The sequence below is a fragment of the Gymnodraco acuticeps genome, unplaced genomic scaffold (assembly GCF_902827175.1).
Source record: "Gymnodraco acuticeps unplaced genomic scaffold, fGymAcu1.1, whole genome shotgun sequence".
NCBI classification, from domain to species: Eukaryota; Metazoa; Chordata; class Actinopteri; order Perciformes; family Bathydraconidae; genus Gymnodraco; species Gymnodraco acuticeps.
Window position 1 is genome coordinate 193,638 of NW_022992158.1, and position 19,879 is coordinate 213,516.

The window sequence follows — 19,879 nt, forward strand, 5'->3', positions numbered from 1 at the left end:
GTACTTGCAGATGGAGAAGCTGTACTTTAATGTTAATACCAATACTCAAAATAATAATTTTAACGTAGATTATTTTGTCAGGTGACCAGCAGTTACAAAACCAAATCTCCCTTTAAACACAGCTAATAGTCATGAATATGAATTGGAAATTCAAAGTACAAGGTCCAAGTAAAGCAGATATAATAGTAAAAACTTGTAATCTGAATACAAAAAATGAAATATAAATAAACAATCCAAAATATAAGATTTCCAGAGAAAAATAAACGGTACCACTTTACAATAAGACTACCCTTATAAACGATTTACGAATAGTTTGTCATTCATTTATTAATTAGGTTGTGAACACTTTATAAATCATTAATAAGCTTTTAATAAGACACGAGATCAACAGGGCAACTGTGACCGGTTGCTTGCCAAATAGTGAGCCCACATTTATCTGTACTGCTAAGCCTTATTAGAAATGGTAGTAACTCATTAATGTGTTTTACACTTTACAACAAGGCTCCCTTTTGGCAACTATAAATGTTAGTAACTCGTAAATTAATGGTCATAAAGAGATGCCAAGAAACATCAAGATGGATGGGGGGGAATCAACTCGATGAACAACAGATACCAAGGATGCTGGCTGATGAAGAAGACGAAGTAAGCTAAGTAGCCAATATAAGGCTTAGTCATCTTGCCAAATAGTGAGCCCACATTTATCTGTACTGCTAAGCCTTATATTGGCTACCTAGCTTACTTTGTCTTCTTCATCAGCCAGCATCCTTGGTATCTGTTGTTCACTGTGTTGATTCTCGCTAAGTAGCCAATATAAGGCTTAGTCATCTTGCCAAATAGTGAGCCTGTGTTGATGTATGAAAACTATGTTAGAACTGGTTTATAAATGGTTCTTAATGATTAATAAAGTGTTTACAACCTAATTCATAACCTAATTATAAACCTTTTATGAATCCTTTATAAGGGTAGTCTTATTGTAAAGTGGTACCAAATAAACCTTATATAGTAAGATTTTTCCAGCCTTAAAAACCAGACTCTCTTTATATTTGAGACTCCGTAAAATAGGTTAATGGTCACTGCTTTATTATGGATTATTTGACCCTGTGTTTGTCTCATCCTACAACAGCCCACAGTTTATCAGAATCAGAAACAGGTTTATTACCAGGTAGGTTTACACGTACGAGGAATTTGACTTGATGTCGTGGTGCATACATAAAAAATAACATGAACAAATATTAGAAATAATTAAAAATATAGTAAAATTCTCCGATGTTACCTGATCCTTGGGGCCCCGGTGGTGGATCATGTGCCTCTCCAGCTGCGAGCGGTAGGTGAAGGTGTAGCTGCAGTGCGAGCAGCTGTAGTTGTCCTCGCTGGTCTCGTGGCGATACTTGATGTGCTCCTTGAGCGAGGCGTTGCGCTTGTAGCCCCGCGAGCAGTAGGGGCAAGTGTGCAACTGGGAGAAGGAGTCTGGGGTGCCTGGGAGGGAGGCAACAATGAGAGGTTCAATTCTGCCATCAATTATCTGACTTACACTTTGCTTCATCAAAAGTGTTTTTTTAGATAGTTTATTTGAAAATATCACTCGTCACCGGCTTGAGCTTCAATATCAGGATACATGTATTTATTATCCTTGCAAGAATGGAAGTAGTCATCACATACAGAGCATTTGGTACAGCTAGTTCCTGAACAGTGTCCTTCACATGCTGATATACAAGAGAGGGAGTTACACAGTCACAAGATGGAGGAATAGAAAGCAGTATTCAATGTTTACTTCAGATTAGCTCCACGTCAGAAATGAGCATGCTTGTCATATGTCTATCTCCATAGAGGCTGAATCATCATGTTAATCACATAGCTATCGTATGCCTCAAACAGTCCTGATGCTCTTCTAGGTCATCATACATCCTGTCATGTTCACAGCTACAGTTGGGATACCTTTGTTATCATGTTACTCTCACATTGGAAGAGGACATTCAGTATTTTTCCAACAGTTTCTAAGGGGTGGCTGTGTCCCACCTTTCTGTTCCTTTTGAAACAGACGACATGCATGTTACTAACTCGGCTTCCCCGGAGTTTGAGCGTCTCTCACCTGACAGGTTGTCAGTATTAAAGGTTAAATGTATTATCTATTTAATTTATAGGGAAAGGGATCCTTCCTCTGTTTCTCTCTCTCGAGATTTCTACAATTTTTTACCCGTTAAACGTGGGGTTTCTTTGAGGGTTTTTCCTTGTATGATGCAAGGGTCTAAGGAAAGGGGGTCTCGTATGTGTGTAAAGCCCCCTGAGACAAATGTGTAATTCGTGATATTAGGCTATATAAATACAATTTGATTGAATGATTTATTGACAGTCTGGAGCTATTTTAGGTTGTGATTGGCGAGTTGTGTGTCCTCATGTTATGTCTTGATATTCTCTAACGTTAGTCGCCTTAAACTTTAAAAGCTGCTAATGTAGCATGAGCTACTAGTGGTGGAGTGCAGGAGCTGGACTTTGCTGATCTTTGAAGCTGAGTGAGTACGCAGAGATGTGTTTGTTTTAAATGTTACCGTTTTCATCGGCGCCTCCTGTCTCTGCCGGGCTCTGCTCATCCTCGGGGGCTTCAGGAAAGATGACGGGGGTGTCTCCCTGCTGGAGGATATCATCCACTAGAGAGTCCTTCTCAGCATCCTCCTCCTCCTCCTCTTCCTCCTCGTCGTCCTCCTCCTCTTCGGACACATACTCCTCCTTCACTAAAAACACACACGTAAAAACAAGGTTTGAGGGTTTATGCATTGGAGCAGGGTGAACGACTTCTTGACCGGTGACAAAAAGTCTCCATCCATCTGGTACTGTAGATATTTACAAAACTGCCTCTGTAGTGATGACTGAATCAGCCGCTGAATGTGATGTTGTTTTGCAGGAGAACCACTAGAGAGCGCCTCGGGGTCTTGTTATGAGCATGTTCCTCTCTTAAACTCTTTACAAAATCAATGCCTGGAGAACACACCTTTCCCCCAAAAGTTAAATGTTTTTGTTTATTTGACAATTAACCAAATGGCTCTGAAGGACCTATTCAATATTCCTGGTGTCTCCCTATTTTCTGAAATATGTCTGAAGTGAACAGGATGGAATAAAAATAGATGAATCACAAACAACTGTTGATAGCTAGGGAGGCGTGTGGCGCAGTGGATAGAGCCTTGGTGTTGGGATCAGGGTGTCACAGGTTCAAACCCCACTGCAGTCAGCATGTCGTTGTGTCCCTGAGACACTTCACCCCAAATTGCTCCTGTGAGGATTGCCCACAGTATTGAGAATGTAAGTCGCTTTGGATAAAAGCATCTGACAAGTAACAAGCAATAGCTAGATATTGGCCAAATGTTTAAAACTCTTCACACCTCCAAAAGAGGCCAAAACCTGTGAATGAGGAATGCTGAGAGAAAGCTGAAAGGAGCATCACTTTAAATGACTCAGAGCTCACGTCTCCTCTTGATCCTGTATCTCTGTATCTTTCTGTACAAAATCAAGTGCAAACATTTGAAAAATCACACAAGAAATAAACCACTTAAGTCACAGCTTGCTCCCCTGACCCTTTTGAGTGCAATATTACTTAGGTTAAAGGGAAAATACCCAAACTTCTGTTCAAGTAGAAGCTGTTATGTGCAGAAAGCTAGACCTTAGAAGTTATTTAGTTTTCTTTCCAAATAGAATTTCAGAAAGAAAAAAAGAGGAGGAATAGTTAATCCATACCTTGTACATTTGGAAAGTCGATACCTCAAATTATACTTTTAGTTTGACGTCTTACATTTGCTATGTTTGCTTTGTATATGCACAGCACCTTGTTTTGAATGTACCGTATAAGTATTCATTATTTGTTGGTGTAAGAGCTAGGTTCACCATGGTTTGTCATGTTTGGGTTTAAGCCGTCTCAACTGTGTGTTATTTGCTCTGTGTGCCATAGGGTGGCGCTGTCCTGTTACCTAGGAACAGGTATTTAAGCTGTGTCATGTCGCATGATTGAGTGTGTTTAACCCCGGTAAGGCATATGGTTTTTGATCACCAAAGCGCACGTGTTTGTAAGTACTGCAAGGATTGTCTGATCAATTAATAGAATATATGGACTCACTCTACTTTTACGAGGCACACAAACACAACAAATGGATTGTATTATGCTGCAACTGGAATTGAGACTCTTCATTAAAGCAACAAAACTAACGGTACCTTATCCACACAGTATAGCGTGTCACACGAGGAGTTTTAGTTATGAGTCTAAAGCTCCTACAGTCGGATCAGAACGTCACCACTTGTAGTCGATGGCGTCTGTTGCCTTGTTGTTTTAGCTAATGATATTTAACAGCAGTTAGTAGAGACGTTTCTTCACTTTCTGTGTGTGAAAACATGAATAAGCACAAGAAGTGAGGTTAAACATCGACCAGCGTTGCCATGGAGAACAAGCAATTTAAATGCAGGCAAAGGCCTCTTCCTGCTGAGCCTTGTCAGGGACAGGGACAGGTGCAGCTGTGTGTGTGTGTGTGTGTGTGTGTGTGTGTGTGTGTGTGTGTGTGTGTGTGTGTGTGTGTGCGTGTGTGTGTGGTGTGTGTGTGTGGTGTGTGTGTGTGTGTGTGTGGTGTGTGTGTGTGTGTTAAGGAGAGGCGGGACCAGGCCGAACCCTGTAAAGCTTTATTTTAAAGACACAAAACTTCCCATGATCTCATCCAAAAGCTTTCCAAATCTCTCCCCCCCCCCTCAGAGACTCATCTAACTGTCACCATGCTTCTTTCTCCCTACTCATCCCCCTTCCTCTTATAACCACTTGTTTAATTATAAATGCCTTTCCTAAAGACCAATAATAATATCCTGAAGACCAAATGACGACTTCACAGAGCTGTGTATTGTCTGAAAAATAGTCCACTGATATTTAGTTCACAATCTCACAAAACAAAAAAAGCAAATATTTAATATTGAAAAGCTGGAACAGCGAACCGTTGTCAGTCCCCTTGAGAAATCTCTCCATGATTTTTCACACAAACAGAGGTTATCTTTCTTGCGCTTTGTATGTCTGAACTGTGATTAATCGTTGTGTTGTTTGCCATCAGAATTAGGGTAACGAAGTAAGAGATTTAGCTCTTTTCCAATTGTTAAGGCATTTCATTTGGACAGATATATTCACAAAAAACAACCCGAGTACATTAGTATGGACTGACAATTCAAAAAAGATTTAGGTTTGCTCTGGATCTTGTTACCTGACTCCCCCCTTTATGTTGTTGTCCTCCATCTTGCAAACTTCTCACTCTTTCCTACTTTTCTCTTGTAACTTCTTCATTTGTCTGCGCACGTTCATTTAAATCCCTTCCATTGCCTTTCCTTAGTTGTTGCCCCTCACCTCCCTCCTTTACTTGCTTCATTTCCCTCCATCAACCCCGGCCCCCTCCTCACTCTGATACCCCCTTTTGCATATTTTCCCACCACACTCTACAATTACACTTAATGCCTCACAAAAAGCTGCACAGTAATGACGTCCAGGACACACATGTGGGATATCAGACTGGAATGAAAACAGGAAATCATGTGGTGCACTCACTCACATACACACTCAATGGGACACATTTGCACGGAAAGGCTCACACCCACACCCACACAAAACACACACCACACACACACACACACCACACACACACACACCACACACACACACACACACACACACACACACACACACACACACACAACACACACACACACACACACACACCACACACACACACACACACACACACACACACACACACACACACGCACACACACACAGAGCACCGCACTCTTATACCTTGCCAGAACCTGTCACTGTGAGTCCATGGTGAATTTATAAGGCGGGATGGATTGGAGCTGCAGTGCGGCCCAGACTGCAGGGGGAGCAGCGAACACTAATCTCTCACCAGAGGAAAGAAAGGAGTGAAAGTTGAGACAATCCAAAACATTTCAGGCGAAGACTTTAAAGGGTTCCCGACGTGGCTCCACAGCAGCATTTCATGACTTTTTCCTTCAACACTGCAGTATCTCGCTCGCTCGCTAACACACTGAAGACGTTACTCCTCCCTGGGCTGTTAATGTTTTCTAGAGAAACTGCAGTTGCAGCTGTAAAACAACAGGTAATGCCATAATGCATGACTCAAGCCAGGTCAGAGGTGGAAGAAGTGCTCAGATCCTTTCCTCAAGTAAAATAACATGGTCTTAAAATCCTGACTTCAAATGTTTACTTAAGTAACAAAGTGTTTGCATTGAAATGTTTGTTTGTAGCCTTTATTTAACCAGGTGAAGCCCCTTGAGATAAACAAATCTCTTTTTCAAGGGTGACCTGCAGGACATTAGTTACACATGTAACATAAAAACAACAGAACAACAATAAGGATGACATACAACATAATGTACAGGGTCCAGTTTCCAAACTCTATTTACAGAGACAGGTACCATGAGTATCAAACAGCATGTCACCCAGCTGAGTTTTAAAATGATGCAGGGGAACCAAAGTGCTCAGTTTTAAACATGTTTGCAGACTGTTCCAATTTAGTGGAGCTGCACAACTAAAAGCTTTCTTCCCTAAGACAGTCCTAGCACTTGGCACATTTAATAAAACAACATCATGAGATCTCAGGCAATATGTACTTTCAATTCGTCGAGAGATCAGAGAGCAGATATAAAAAGGTAGTTTACCCAACATGGCTTTGTAAATGAACATGTACCAATGACTGAGCCTCCGTACAGTTAGTGAAGGCAGACCTGCCTTGGCATACAGGGTACAGTGATGAGTAAGTGCTTTACAGTTAGTAACAAATCTCAGGGCACTGTGATAGGCGGCATCTAACTTTTCCAGGCAATGGACAGGTGCATTCATATAGATCAAATCACCATAGTCCAGCACAGGTAAAAAGGTCACAGAGCCTTTTCCTGGCCTCAAGCGAGAAACAGGACTTGTTTCTGAAAAAGAAACCTAGTCTAACCCTCAGCTTTTTAAGCAGATTAATGACCTGAAGTTTAAAAGTAAGACAATCATCAAGCCAGATACCTAGGTATTTATAACAGGTAACCATTTTGAGTACTTGTCCTTGCATAGTAACAATATCCAAAGCAGTGTCTGTAGTCTTTAATGTAGAAAAAGTTCTACAAAATGGCCCGTTTCAGAATAATATAAAGTACAGGAGATGTATCTGTTAAATGTACAAAAGTAAAAGTACCATGTAAGTAAATGTCTCTTTAAAAGTATTGCATTATTATAGATGGTTATATTACCTTGTTTTTTAATCACATTTAATGTTTAGTTTGTCAATGTGGAGCAAGTTTTTGACAGAAAATGCAGGGTTTATTGGTAGTACCAAATTCCATCATATGAGATAATTATATCATATATTTTATATTAAAAGGCAGTGGCGAACCGTGTCTATCACAACTGGACCTTCTGTAGACACACACACCCGCCGCTGAGTGCTCCAGGGTATTCTCTGAATACCTTGAAGGTCCTGACGGTTCGCCACTGTTAAAAGGTAACTACTAACTATGAGTGTTAGATAAATAAAGGGGAGGAACACGCACAATATGTTCCTCTGAGTATGTATGTATGAAATGGAAAAACTCAAATAAAGGACAAATATGTCAAAATATTACTACAGTACTTGGGGAAATGTACATATGCCATCACTGATACACTCAATGACTCAAAAACGTCAGATTCCCTGAATTTCGTGAACTACACATTCATTTACTGAGCAGAAAGTGTTGGTCTGTGCAGAGCATGTGCTTCCCTGTGAGAGGCAGCTGATAGTGAGGGTCAAGGGTTGAGAAACACTGCTTTCACTGATTTCTGCTCAACACTGCACATTCTTCTCAAGCCTGCTGATAGCAACAATACCATGCTATTACTGGCACTACTTTAAATCTTCCGTATACTAATGATGTAATATATTTTATGTTGGAATTTGTCATTCAGCATAGAAAATCATAAACAATGTACTATAAAAATAAAGAGATCTTTGTTGACAAAAACCAAAAGGACCAGCTAGTTTTTTAGTCTTTTCAAAACATACACATACATCTGGTTATCTCATGGTGAAGTACCTGGAAGGCATTGCTTTCATGACTTTTGAATGTAATTTCCCTTATATTTTAACCACACGATGTGTACCTCACTCATCACCAGAGTTTCATATTGGCAAATCTGTTTAAAGAAGAGCGATTAAACTCATTTTCAGGTTCATATTTGTACTTTGTGTCTCTCCTGTGACATGTCTCCATGCTTTAATGTTCAAAAAGCTCTTTATTGTTCTCATACTGCCTGTGCTGCAGCACCTCTTTTCACCCTCTGTCTGAAACCAGAGCCCAGGCTACTCTGATTGGTTAGCTGGCCGACTCTGTTGTGATTGGTCAACTGCTTAGAGATGTCCCGCCCCTTAGCCTATCACATACAATGTGTTAACACTAGCCAATAGAAGCGCGAGTGTTACTAAGTGATGTCACTTTGTACTGGAAGTTAACAAAGGAGTCGATTGGAGGCGTTTCATGTGTGTTTTTTTTGATATACTTTATTAATCCCTCTTGGGGAAATTGTTTCTCTGCATTTGACCCATCCTAGTGTTAGGAGCAGTGTGCTGCCATTTTGAACGGCGCCCGGGGAGCAGTGTAGGGAACAGTGCCTTGCTCAGGGACTCTTGCCGGGACTTGAACTGGTGACCTTCCAGTTGCCAAGCCAAGTCCTTATGGACTTCGCCACCACCGTGTTATCTGTCATTTTGTGTTACTTATCAGCTACAGTCTTCCAGTAATAAAGGGCATTGACTGATGTCATTGAACAGCTGAATGCACTGAATACATGATAGAGCAAAGAGAGGGTAAGGCCTACAAAGTTAGAGAAGTTAGTTTGTCTAAAAAACAGCGATGCTAATGTTACCGAACAACAACAAGCTCAGCAAAACCCTCTGTGCATAATTAAGGGATAATAATACCCAAAGTCGGAGCACCACCTTCAAACACTGAGGAGAGGCTTCCAGACCAAATCTGTAGTTGGATTCAGAGCAGGGGAAGAAAACAAGGAGAAGAAGAAGAGAGGAAAACAAGGAAACAAAGGCAACGCGAGAAGAATACAAAGAGACGAAAGGAAAGCAAAGAGAGAGAGACAGTGAAAGAGAGCCCTGCTCACACCATGTAAGGCTTTATCCACAAACAATGAAACCAGACTTGAGAGCAATATCTCTCAGTGTCACATTCTCGCCGTCTCCATGGTTTTAGTGTTTCCTGCTTGGCTGTAACTGACTGCTGTTGAGATGAAGGCAGATCTGGCGTAGGCTGAGCTGTTTGCGGGGAATCGAGGATTAAATGGCCATTGAGAAGCGGCGTAAACACAAGCCAATCAGACCCTGCTAGTTCGGCTTCTGCCTATTCAATCTGGTGGTGTTGTTTGGCTCGCACGCTGAGGTGAGTCATGTTTTGGAAAGTGTGCTGATCCTGCAAACTGTCTTACTCTTTGGTTATCTTGAGGTTTAGAGTTTGAAAGAGCTTTTCTCAAACTGTCACAAACGAGAAAACACAGACTCTCACTCCTCCCTGCATTTCTCCCTCCTTTCTCCATTCTCCATTCTCCATGTATAACAGTGGCTATTAGTGTGATGTCAGGGCGTTTCCACAGGTTAACCGAAGGTAAACAAAAAAGAGAAAACCTGAAACCTTGAATACATGAAATATTTAACTACATGTCGACTCTTTATGAAAGAGAGATACAAACAACCACCCGTTCACCACAATATCCTCCTGCTATGAATCCTATTCCATTGAAGTGAATTCAAGGAAGAAACACGGAGATCAAACTGTCCAAAAACTGCACGTCCTGCAGCTGGTGACACTTCTGAAGCTATAAATGGGCAGAAAAGGAGGAAGGCCAGCAGGAAATGTACAGCGAGTTAAATAAGGCCGACGTGATGCAGGCCTGCAGGACTGAACCTGATCATCTACAAGTGGACATGCAGTGCGAATAAAAATCTGTCTGCACCGACAAACAAGACTCAGTTTAGCCGACTCAGCTCCCCTCAGCCACTAAAAGTCCCGGCAGTGCTAATTAGAAAACTCATTAAATTGTTATTTCACTAATATCTCAAGTCAACATTCATGTCTTTTTACTGCAAAGGTGGATTTTTTTACTACAAATGGTGTTATATTGTGTATTATCTACTCTGATGTCCTTTCTATTGTGAATTTGCATATATTTGCCACTAATGTGAATTTTCTATCCATCTGATGAACCAACAATGGCCGTGTTTGTGTGATGGCGCCTCACCTCCGTTCAGGGAGCCGTTGTGGGGTAATACTTTTGTGGCGTAGTCATGGCCGCCGTGCGTTTTGGCCCCTTCAGCGGGGGGGGCCTCGGTCTCCAGCTGGCCTTCCTCCTCCACGATGTGCAGCTTGTCCTCGTCATCAGAGTCTGAACTGGCCTCCAATCCGCCATCGTTGAATTCTGTCACTGCGGAGAAGACACACAGAGACGGAAGATTATCTAACTTGTAACACAAATTACGATTGATCAGAATCAGGTTTATCGCCAGGTATTACGTTACAAGCAATTTACTTTGGTGTATGAAAACCACAACCATATGAAAAATAAACAACATAAGAAAATGAGATGTAAGAGAAGGTCAAAAATATATATCGAATAAAAAAGAGAAAATATTTTAAATAACTATTTTTGCATGAACAAAAATAAAGACAAGTTTTACACAAAATCTTTATTTACAAAAGAAAATAAAAAAATAATATAAGCCCTCCAATATAAGGGCTGTGCAGAGATGTGTACAATACTCAGAGGGATGAACATGACTCTCAGTATATAAAAAAATAACAATATATTGGTCACATGATGTGCATTATGGGGTGGATCCGCTGTGTAGCGTTCATTCTGAGTCCCAGTGTTGACAGGGAGAAGCCCCCTGCTGCTGTAATCAGTGTCTGATTTACATCTGGGTTACAGAATATAGGCAATTAACTGCAATTACTGACAAGCAGGACATCAGTGTGATCAGAATCTGAGCTGCAGGGGGAAAGCAAAGCAACGTGGCTCTGATTAGACCCCGAAGTGTCTCTCCTTTATACATTTCTAGCATCTCAGGACATACAAAAAAACATGTTTAACTTACTGACATTTTAAGAATACACAATGAGGTCCATGTCATTTAGCTAATTAATGTAAAATAGGCATTGTGGGATCTTACTCTCTAATTTAAAGCCACTCGTAAACGCCGTAATAGATATATACAACACCAGCCATTTGAGCCTGCCACTGCAAATGTTACAGTAAAAATGTGTCTAACATGAAAGCCATAACGTTGTGTTTATCTTTATGGAAATGTCTTCAAGGCGAGACCCCCGCACCTGAGCTACAAGCGTAAACATAACCCTGCTAACCAATTAGAGAAAGGTGGATCTGCAAAACGCAGCACAACACGGCCTCAATTAGCCGATCTACGCCAAGCAGGACTGAAGGCCACCATGGATCAGAAGACACTCCTGCTGCATCAGATTACATGAGGCACGGACCCCGTATCTTGTGTATGATTATATTTGAACCAAAGAAAGAAGACTGCGTTTTGAAATCACAGAAAAAGACATGTTTCACAGTCGTAGTCACACTTTTATTTTTGATGCAAAAAAGGAAACTGTGTAGGAAAAAAATGAAATTGACATCTCAAAACCCAATTAACTAGCCACAATCAAAACTGTTTCAACTCCGAACCACATCTGACGTTCTCTGATATCATTTGCTCCAAACTTCCTCACCTCAGTCGACTTCTGACTGGAGGTACACACATTTTCCTTCTCTTCACAAAAATGAATCACTTGTATATCAGCCTCAGGAAACAAATCTATGTACACTGTGCTGCAGTCCATGAGCTTCTAACAACAGCTCAGAGTGAAAAATTAACCAACAGGATGTTATTCATTATTCATGTGTGTGTGTGTGTGTGTGTGTGTGTGTGCCTCTCTCTACAACAGGGTGGCTGTGGCGCACACACACACACACACACACACACACACACACACACACACACACACACACACACACACACACACACACACACACACACACACACACACACACACACACACACACACTACCAGAAGTGATGAGGAGCTTCAGGGAGACAAATGCTGTCTATGATCCAGATAGACAAGTACGGAGCTTGGAATTCAAAAGTGTGTGTGTGTGTGTGTGTGTGTGTGTGTGTGTGTGTGTGTGTGTGTGTGTGGTCTAGCATTACTATACTTGTGGGGACCTAAATCTGTTTACATAGTCACGTGTGGGGACTGGCTTCCCTTATGGGGACAAATTGGAGGTCCCCATAAGGGGAATCATTAATTTTAGGGTGAAGACTTGGTTAGGGTTAGGCATGTGTTGGTTATGGTTAAGGTTAGGATAAGTCTCCAGGAAATGCATGTAAGTCAATGTAATGTCCCCTGAAGTGATGTATACATGGTGTGTGTGTGTGTGTGTGTGTGTGTGTGTGTGTGTGTGTGTGTGTGTGTATGTGTGTGTTTGTAAGAGGCTGGAGCAGAGAGAGAGTAATATGTCTGTATGCAGGAGATCTAGTTTGTGATTTCATTTATAAGCCAGAGGATGGAGAGAAACACTTTGTTTGCTGTTTGAAATAAAAAAGATAGGATTACACTGTTTTGATCCCGTCAGGTGTCTTAGCAGCGACAGCAATACGGGTGAAACACAGGGTAGGACAGATATGAATGATTAACATGAATCACAATAATGATGGATATACAGATATCAACAGATAATAGGACAGATTGAGGTTAGATCTTCATCATGTGCAGTTATCATTACAACAGACAGGGGGCACTGCTGAGCAGAGTAGGAAAGAGGAAAGGAGAAGTGCTTCCTCCTAACACATGTGATGTAAACAACAAACAGTGTGTCTCTGAGAGCATCTGCCCCCAGACTTTCTGTAGACTGGACTGAAGTGTTTTCTGTGCTTTCTGCTTTTGTTTTTTACTTCCTGTGTTCTCTTTCACACATTCATACAGAGGCAGAGACTACCCCACAAGGTGCCATCTGCTCCTGGGACTTTCATTCACACACTGTTGGCCATCGGGGGGTTAAAGGGGCCCTATAATGCTTTTAGGGGGTTTCCCTTTCCTGTCGTGTGTTATCTAAGTTTCTGTGCATGTCCATGCTCTGCAAAGGCTAAACTCCCAGAGAATCCCTCCAGAGGTAGTTTCTCTCTCAAACTATAAGTGATAAGATAAGTAACAAAACATGACAGTGAACACATCCCCCCCTGCCTGAAACGCCTCCATTGGACTCCTTTGTTTACTTCTATAACATAGTGACATCACTATGTAACACTCACGCTAGGGCTGTGCGATTATGGCAAAAATCATAATCACGATTATTTGGGTCAATAATTGATATCACGATTATTTTGACGATTATTCATTGACCATTTATTGAACTTTAAAACAAATAATATTTTACCAATAAACAAGAACAAATATGTTGGACCGCACTTCCAAAACCATACTAAACATATATTATTAATATGATAAATAAAAATAAATTGGACCAAAATAAATTAAATCAAACATGATGCAGTGCACTGTCACAACCTACTGAAAACTCCTTAATATATAGCCAACATTTTGGTAAAACATATTCAACATATTCCACTCAGGCTGGCCAACCGTCATGGTCCAGAAGTAAAAGGAAATAAATGTTGAACTACAATTTAAGACCAAATAAAAAAAATGTAGGCCACCATGGCAAATGCTGGTAGGGCTGCTCATGTCATCTCTTAAAGATGTTTTGCAAGAAACACCAGCCTGTTGACATGGTCTGGTTTCAGAGATGAGCGCAGGCAGGTGACGATATTGCCACCTGTACTGAAGACCCTCAGCCACGCTCCGACACATGTGACGCCGGCCAATCACAAAGCTTTGATGCGTTCAAGTGCATTATTCTGGCACAGGAAGATTATGTTACAGGACATAAAACAGAATATTGTTGTTCTATTTGTAGACACATCTCGCGATCGACTGGTTGGGCACCCCTGGGCTAGACCATAGGACTGTTGTGATAGCAAAGTAGTCAGCTGAAGCCACATCTCTCTCAACTTCCCCACGGCATTTGTCATATAGTGCAGGCAGCGCAGACCTGCTGAAATAATACCGAGACGGCATCGCGTAACGCTTGTCCAACGTGTTGACAAGTTGCTTAAAGCCCTGGTTGCTAACAGTGCTAACTGGGCACATATCTTTAGCGATGTGAAATGTAAAGGCAAAGTACTTGCAAATAGTGGAAATAGTTTTACCCTTCTTTTTAACGAGTTGCTGCTCTTGTTCTGACATCTTCGCTCTCGCTGAACACTCACAACACATGTCACTCCCACGTGGCCGAGTGGGCTTTTAGGGAGGGGCGAAAGCGCACCCAGCAAAAATAATCGTATTTTGTCAATTATGCTGTTTTCATAATCGTCGCAAGCCATAATCGTAATCGCGATTAAAATACGATTAATTGCACAGCCCTAACTCACGCTTCTATTGGCTAGAGCTCCGACACATTGTACGTGATAGGCTAAGGGGGCGGGACATCTCTAAGCGGTTGACCAGTCACAACAGTGCCGGCCAGCTAACCAATCAGAGCAGACTGGGCTCTGGTTTCAGATAGACACTACATACTGATATGAACCTGAACATGACTCAAATATGGCCCCTTTATTATTATGTATTTCTCCCAAGTTCCTTTAATCTGTCTCCTTGTATATATCTCCATACATAAAAGTCCTACGACAACTTCCCTGTGTGTGTGTGTTTAGATCCAGAGAGAGTTTGGGAGCTTGGTCTGAACAACCAGACAATGAGTCAAGTGAACTGTTAATCCTCCATCTGGAGATCTGTAGAGAGGAGAGGCCAGCTAAGAGAGGAAGAGAAATGTCTAGACTGTAGCATTCCTCCCGTCTTGCCATCTATCACTTTAATTAACAATCTGTTTCATAACAGGTCCCTTCATTACTCCTACAAACTAATATTTCTTCTGAGTTTCCTTCTGATTACTAACTGGATTTCTGCCACTTTAATTTATGAATTTGTTCTGTGTCGTATTTTCATCATGAATCAAAAAGTCTCCAATGATATCTACAACAGGTACCAAAAATCACTGTTCTTTTTGTACAGTTGTATCCACTGAACTCTGTCTTGCTTTAACCATTCAATGAGGGGAAAAGGAGTTTCTCTTATATAAGAAATAGACGGAATACAGAGGCAGACCCACATCAGGACACGTGACCCTGGAGGGGGAAATTATGTGCGTCTGACGCCACAACACAACCCTGACTCGACCACATGGTTTCTGAGTCACAGGTCGGCTGCTGTGCAACGGGAAGAGGGGGTGGGAGAGAGGACAAGCTATAAATAGACTTCCATAAATACATACAGTAAATACAGTATACAAGGAGTAAATAGACAAGGTAAAATTAGCTGTATTAATGCTGCATTTCACTGCATGGTGCATCCACAGGGAAAGCTCTACAAACCACACTTTCTGATTTTCAGGTTTTCCATTTTTGTTTTACTTTGAGAACTTTTTGAACATTGAAGCATGTAAACATCTCGCAGTAGAGAGACAACATACAAATCTGAACCTGAAATATGGCCCTTTAAAATGTTTAAGGTTGAATCAAAGTGGTGGCCGACAAACTGACATCTCTGGAGCCATCTCACTTGCACGTTTATTCTCATCAATCCACTTGGCTTTGGATACATTTGAAGTTAGTAGCAATACAAGATAACTAATAAATAGGTTCAAACTCATCACCATCAATCGTTACTCAAACACTTTGTAATTATTACCTCCTACGGCTGAGCAAACAATAATTATTCTGAACATGAATGAAGTAACTCCTTTTTTATGATGCGTTAAGTCCCGACCATAGAAAAACGTGTGAGCAAAACATCACACAGCATGACACGACCACAGCTAGTGAGTGTGTGTGTGTGTGTGTGTGTGTGTGTGTGTGTGTGTGTGTGTGTGTGTGTGTGTGTGTGTGTGTGTGTGTGTGTGTGTGTGTGTGTGTGTGTGTGTGTGTGTGTGTGTGTGTGTGTGTGTGAGTGTGACTGTGCATGTATTGACCCGGTGCAGCTGTGCAGCACGGGACCTCTGCCAAGCCCCTAACAGACAATTACACCAGTGTGTGTGTGTGTATGTGTGTGTGTGTGTGTGTGTGTGTGTGTGTGTGTGTGTGTGTGTGTGTGTGTGTGTGTGTGTGTGTGTGTGTGTGTGTGTGTGTGTGTGAGCATCGCTTTCTGTCTGCTACTAGATGTGACCAGACTTTAACATGGTGAGCAGCTGCAGAGTCGGCCCTCTTAACGAGAGAGTCAGACATTTTCCCCTCCATCATATTTTTAGAACCTGTTATGGGGGCTACTCTTTCCTTTAACAGTAACATATATATATATATATATATATATATATATATATATATATATATATATATATATATATGTATGACAGTAAGCTGAACAGGTTGTGGACTGTTAGTCAAACACAGCCAATCCAAATTAGGGGAGATTTTATTGTGCATTTTCTTACCATAGATAAGACTATTTAAAACAATCAACAGATGAATACATCATTAAATGATCTGAAGTTGCAGCTCTTCTTAAGATTACAAAGTGAAGACATGAACATATTACATGAACCATAAAATCGTTCTGCAGTCATAATTTTTTCGTGTTAATTATGCCACCTTCCGGATTAAAAATATGGCTTGCAGGACTGTAAACTATGAAGCCCTGAGTCATATTTCTGAGGTTTCTGTTGGAAGTCAACATGAGGTAAGACTGCGTCATCTGCACAGACAGGGGAGGGGGGGTGTGGTCACGTACTTCCCTGGCACATTGCACCAGGTTTCCATGTCCATCTCGCCTTAATACAGCCAGCAACCTGGACCAGCACACACTGCAGAGCTATAAATGCATAATCTCCACACACACAGGAAAGCCCCTCCTGTTGCCGCCAGCAACGTAAGCCAGAGGCCAGGGACTCCCCCCGTCCTCCTCCTGAAGACACAGAGCATCTGCCACGTGTGTGTCTGTGTGTGTGTGTGTGTGTGTGTGTGTGTGTGTGTGTGTGTGTGTGTGTGTGTGTGTGTGTGTGTGTGTATCTGTGTGTGTTACAGTGAAAGAGAAAGAGAGAAAATCTAAGTGGGCATGTGTGTGATTAATAACTCTACAGTTAATCTTTATACTTCAGCCTGGTAAGTTACTGAAGCCTGACGTGTTTCAGGTATTAAGTGTGTTTTGTGTGTGTGTGTGTGTGTGTGTGTGTGTCCACAGTAATCAGGACTCTCCAGCTGCTTCCTGCTCGGCCCAGGTACTCAATCAGACCTCATCAGACCCCTGTCTCTCTATCTCCTTCTCTCTCTTTGCAGGGTTGGCCCTTCAGCAGACAATAGTAGGAACTAAAGTAAACCTGAAGGTGCCTAATTATAGTGAGGTGCAGGGATGAAGTATTTTTGTAAATTCACGCAACGTACGTAAAAGCTAACACTTCAGACGGACTTCATTAGAGCCGCATGACTTCACGTCACCAACGCTAAGCTAAAGGCAGCTAATGGTCAGCATGATGACGATTAGTGGTCCCATGTCACCGGTGTTTTGGCCATCATCCATCTTAAGGTTCATTTCAGATATCAAAATTCTTCATCTAAGTTAAACATAATGGGCTGCCGCATACCTCAGTGGTGAGAATGGGAACAAACATTATTTCAGAGCAGTAAACTTTCATCTGATCACTTACTTATTGGTGTCTAAATAAAACTAAATATATTTACTTGAGAATACAGCTGCTTGACAGTAACTCAAGATGCTGCACTGGCTGTTAAATATCATATCCAAAAGCAGGACTTACTGCCTGAGTAAACCAGCACCCGGTTATCAGTCGACCAAACCAGATTCTGCCATCTAACTGGGGGAGCTCATGTAATATGAAAATGCAAAACTTTACCACTCAAACATAATCAAACTTCCATGTCTACATAAAACATACACGATGCAGAGAGTAGGCATACAGCGGCAGACTCAAATTCAACACGGTCCCTTTCAGGTGAATCATAACTCTTATAGTATCCACTACATGTGACATTGTGCCAGCAGTCCTTTTCTCAGAGTGCATTTGAATGTTTCCAAAAGGTAATTCATGGAAATCTTTTCTGGCAGAGTTTCTTACAAGCTGCTCTTAAAAGCAAGGAAAGTGACTCTGACATCATTTGAAAACTTCCCAGACGCTATGAAGTGACTTACAGGTAGCAGGTGGTCTAACACTGTGGCTGATGTCATTTCCCAAAAGCTTTGGTTTACTGCAAGCTGACGAGGGCGTGACTCACACTTCACCTGAGAAACCACTGACACCAAGTGTGTTGAGAAACTGCATGTGTTTATTCAGCTCAGAAATGTACCTAACTGGATGTGTGTGTGTCATATGTAAAGATAGAGGCACTAAATACAAATATAGAAGCTGAGAATTAGATAACAGGGCTCCTTTAAGTGTGCTTTAATGGAAGTGTTAATGCACGTTTCTTGAGTGCTTTAACCATGAAAGTAAAACAAATGAACATTATAATATTCATCTACTAAGTAACTGAATATGTATATCTAAAATCAAGATGATAAAAAAATCGAAATAAATTCAACCGTGAATATCCGGTATGTCTTTTAAAGTTTATAAGAACAGTACATTTTCAGAGTGATAATATGCGTCAGGTAAATGAGGAACAATGCATGCTGTATGTGTGTGTGTGTGTGTGTGTGTGTGTGTGTGTGTGTGTGTGTGTGTGTGTGTGTGTGTGTGTGTGTGTGTGTGTGTGTGTGTGTGTGTGTGTGTGTGTGTAATGAGTCATGCTGGGCGGGGGGGGGGGGGCGGTACACCGGAGTATTACATAACGTTCTCAGTACTGTTATAGCTGCCTGGAAGAAAAAAAAAGCGACTGTTTTGCCGGCACCTCTTCTGTGAGACCAATGGGAGTTCATCAGTGGGTCATGTAAACACTAAAGGGTTAGGAGGTATGGATTAGAGCTGCTCAGGGCCACATGTTTATATAAATATCCTTCCATCTCATTAAATCTCATTAGAGTCGGGTTTCAAGTTGAAGAGATAACTAATTACGATGCTAATTCCACCAACGTTTTAGATCTGGGCGCTGTGAAAAGACGCAAATCGAGTGCTTTATTTAGAGAAAGCTGGCCCCACATAACACCAAATCATCTATCTTCTTGCCACAAGCTTGATATGATACACACAAATATGTAGATTTGACTCTATATAGTTATGTTGTCCAGCTCTATTCTTTCTACAACTCCGGGCTGAAACTGAAACTGAAAAGCGATCTGCAGACTCGATGCATCTTTGACATTTATCTGCCACTCTGACTTTTTCCTACCTGCCTCAATACATACACACACACACACACACACACACACACACACACACACACACACACACACACACACACACACACACACACACACACACACACACACACACACACACACACACACACACACACACACACACACACACACACACACACACTGTGTGTGTGTGTGACAAGTGTAGGATCAGCAGGATTTAACTCTCTGACAACAACTGGGTCACACGCTAACACTGTTAGGATTTCAATCCCACACACATTTGCATAGACATACAGTATAAACACAGCTTCGACCCACTTATCAGAGGCTAATGAAACATGTCAGATCACACACACACACACACACACACCTCTGCTTCTCACTCTCTTGGTGCCACATTTAACCTGAGCACTCGTAAGGCCACAGAGAGGAAATTACATATAGGGAAGTGGGGGGT

General features: G+C 41.5%; 1 protein-coding gene across 1 annotated transcript in view; it reads right to left on the reverse strand.

Moving 5' to 3' along the window:
• Positions 1 to 19,879, reverse strand: part of LOC117538614 (zinc finger E-box-binding homeobox 1-like) — a 65,791-nt gene that overhangs the window by 11,469 nt on the left and 34,443 nt on the right. The window contains 3 exon segments of the mRNA XM_034204472.1: positions 1,274 to 1,476; positions 2,547 to 2,729; positions 10,295 to 10,477. Of these exon segments, the coding sequence (XP_034060363.1) occupies positions 1,274 to 1,476; positions 2,547 to 2,729; positions 10,295 to 10,477 (569 nt within the window).